Source organism: Fulmarus glacialis, unplaced genomic scaffold, assembly GCF_000690835.1.
Source record: "Fulmarus glacialis isolate BGI_N327 unplaced genomic scaffold, ASM69083v1 Scaffold30287, whole genome shotgun sequence".
Lineage (NCBI taxonomy): Eukaryota > Metazoa > Chordata > Aves > Procellariiformes > Procellariidae > Fulmarus > Fulmarus glacialis.
In genome coordinates this window covers 1-2,850 of record NW_009223046.1, presented here as the reverse complement: position 1 = coordinate 2,850, position 2,850 = coordinate 1, and the positions used below count along the sequence as shown (strand labels likewise).

The window sequence follows — 2,850 nt, the reverse complement described above, 5'->3', positions numbered from 1 at the left end:
AATCTCATATAGTTGGCCTCAGCCCATTGTACTAGTCTTGTATGAAGACTGGTGAGTGAAGCTGCACAGTTTCTTAACAAATCTTAAGTCTCAGGTATAAGCTCTGTGAAGCATTTTTGCAGAGTTGAATAAGAACTTGGCTAGCTACCTTCTTTTTTTTTTCTCTCCTTCCCCCCTACCCACACCTCCCTCTCTCAGACCCTGATGCCACTAGAAATGGGTGACAATGCTGTTCAAGCTGAAAAGCCTATGGACATTCCAAAAGAGCTGTGGATGATGGTGAATCACCTGTACCGCAATGCTTCCCAGCAGGTTGGCAGTGTTTGGACTGGAAACACAAAATAATTTGTTTGCATGAGGTTTAGTTTTGAAGAAGATACTGGTAATAACAATCATTGCTAACTGTGGATGTTTGGCCAATGGTAAAGAGAGCTAAAGGACATCTGTGGTAAGTGATCCTGGTGCACCAGGTTGCACTGTTTCGTGATGGTGACCTTATCTGCGTGTGGCATGCATCAGCAGCTGTCCTTCTGCATCACTCTCTACTGCAGTGTCACAACCTTACTAGGACTGCTCGTGGTGGGATTTGTGCTGATAACTACCAATTTGGAGAGATTTGTCCAGCCAGATTATAATGACATTGCTCTATTTACCCAAATAACTTTTATTTTCCTTGAGACTGACTAATGGTCTTCTTTGCAGGAGGACCTGTTTCAGCAGCCAGGCCTCAGATCAGAATTCGAGCAAATCCGAGACTGTTTGGACAAAGGAATGCATGATACCCTCCGTATCCTTTTAGACTGACGTCCGGTAAGGCTCACTTAGTGATCAAAGCTGAAAAAGATTTTATCAGTCTTCTATGCTCCACCATGGTTTTTAAATTACTGTCTCTCATCTCGGGGTAAGTGAGATCTGCAGTTCCTCGCTACTCCTTGTAATCAGTACGAATGCCTCTGCTAAGTCCTTGCGATGTTGATGAATGATTGTTGATGAATTACGTAAGTGTCCGACTGCCAACGGAAACAGCTTGCCATGTGGAGTCAAGTGATTTAACTCGAAGCTGTGAACAATAGGAGGAGTTTCGGAGACTAAGCAAAGATTAATGTTTCAGCAGAAATACGACCAAAATAGATCACACTGCGCTTGCCTCTTCCTTAACCGTCTTTGGATCAGTTGGCAGCAACCACTCGGTAGCAGAAGCCCTGCTGCTCTTTCTGGAAAGCCTGCCGGAGCCTGTCATCTGCTACAGGTTGTACAGCAGCTGTTTGGAGTGTGCCAGCAACTACCTGCTGAGCAGCCAGGTATTGCCGGCTTTGCTGTGAGACTGTTTTCTGTCTTTTTTGGAGGGAGCGGAGGCAAACTGTTTTATGCCAGACCAGTAACAGGTTTTTGCTCTCAGAAACTTAATCATCGGATAATAGAAAGGATCTAGAACTGGTGCTTCTTGGTTATGAAGAGCTGTTAGTATTTGCAGACAGGGTGGTGTTGGTAGTAGATAAAGCTGCTAAGCCATTGCCATATCTTCAATATAAATGTTGGTTTTTTTACCCCTCCTCAGATCATCTCTAACCTGCCAGGGTGCCATAAAAATGTATTTGAATATCTAATGGCGTTTCTACGAGAACTACTGAAAAATTCAGGGAAAAACCATTTGGATGTGAATATTCTTGGTAAGACAAGCAAAATAACCATTCTGTTCAGCGGGGCTTTGCAGTTTGTATAACAAAACACATTTCTCCAGAGTGAGTGCAGTCATGGCCTCTACTGTTTTGAAGCATTTACTAATGAGCAAACAGTCCATAGAGAAACAGTCATTGCAGTAGCCTGAAAAAAGTTGTAAAGTGACTCAGAGGTGCATGGGTCATCAGCTTTATCTTACCCCATTCTGAAGCCAGGCGCTCTCTCACTTTGACTGATTGGGGTTGGTGGAATTACCCTTGATATCCTGCTACTGACGGGGTCTTACTGTGTGTCTGTGTGGCTTTTTTTTTTTTTTTCCCCTCCAAAATGCAGCTAGTATATTTGGTGGCTTGTTACTTCGACCTCCTCCTGGACATCCTACGCCTGATATAACTGAAAAGAGGAAAGCTCAGCAATTTATCCATCAGTTCCTCTTGAGAGAAGACAATTTACCATGAGTTTCAGATGCAGCTAATCTGATTTTTAGATATCAAATTACTGTAAAAATACATTTTTGTACAGTATACTGGCTTTTTTTTTTTTAATATCACAGTATTTTATACAATCTGTTGCTTTTGAAGGTGCAGATCAGGCAGTTTGAATCAGGTGTCACTGTTTAAGCTGTAAAGTATATCAAAGTTCTAAATAAGCTCTATGTAGACAAGCAAAAATATGAAAGCTGATATTTACACTGTATTTTATTTAACTTGTATTAAAACTCAGAATTTTTAAGTCCTCGTTATTTAAATAAAAAGATCTCAGTGCATTTTTCCAGCCTCTCTCCCCATTTTTGATGTTGGCTGGTTTAGGCTCTTGTTTGTTGACAGTGATTTAAGTCCTGTTGTAAGAGGCCTGGAGCAGCCCCCCGCCGTGTACCGTGTCTTGGGTAGCAGTACGGATGCGTTACGTGAATCGTTCTGTAGTCTTCCACTCCCCTCTCATGTAACTCTTTGAGACCACATAGCAAGGTGGACCTGTGATCCAATGGTCTGCAAGAAAATGGGTTTATTTTAAAAACACGCGCCGGCTGGTGTGTCCGGCGGTGCATCTGGTGCTGCAGACGGTGGGAAGGGTGCGGGGGGAGACGTGGGTGCTGCCGTGAGGAACGGGGGCCTCCACCCCGGCTCCATCACCCGGAGCAGCTCTAGCTGCTTGTCTGGACATTTTTGT

General features: G+C 43.4%; 1 protein-coding gene across 1 annotated transcript; it reads left to right on the top strand.

Moving 5' to 3' along the window:
• Positions 1-246: 246 nt before the first annotated feature.
• On the top strand, positions 247-2,454 carry LOC104079589 (type II inositol 1,4,5-trisphosphate 5-phosphatase-like). The gene is made up of 5 exons (XM_009581673.1): positions 247-312; positions 703-787; positions 1,174-1,301; positions 1,559-1,670; positions 2,014-2,454. Exons 1-5 carry the CDS (start codon positions 250-252, stop codon positions 2,136-2,138), a joined length of 513 nt encoding a protein of 170 aa, XP_009579968.1. The 5' UTR covers positions 247-249; the 3' UTR covers positions 2,139-2,454.
• Positions 2,455-2,850: the final 396 nt, after the last annotated feature.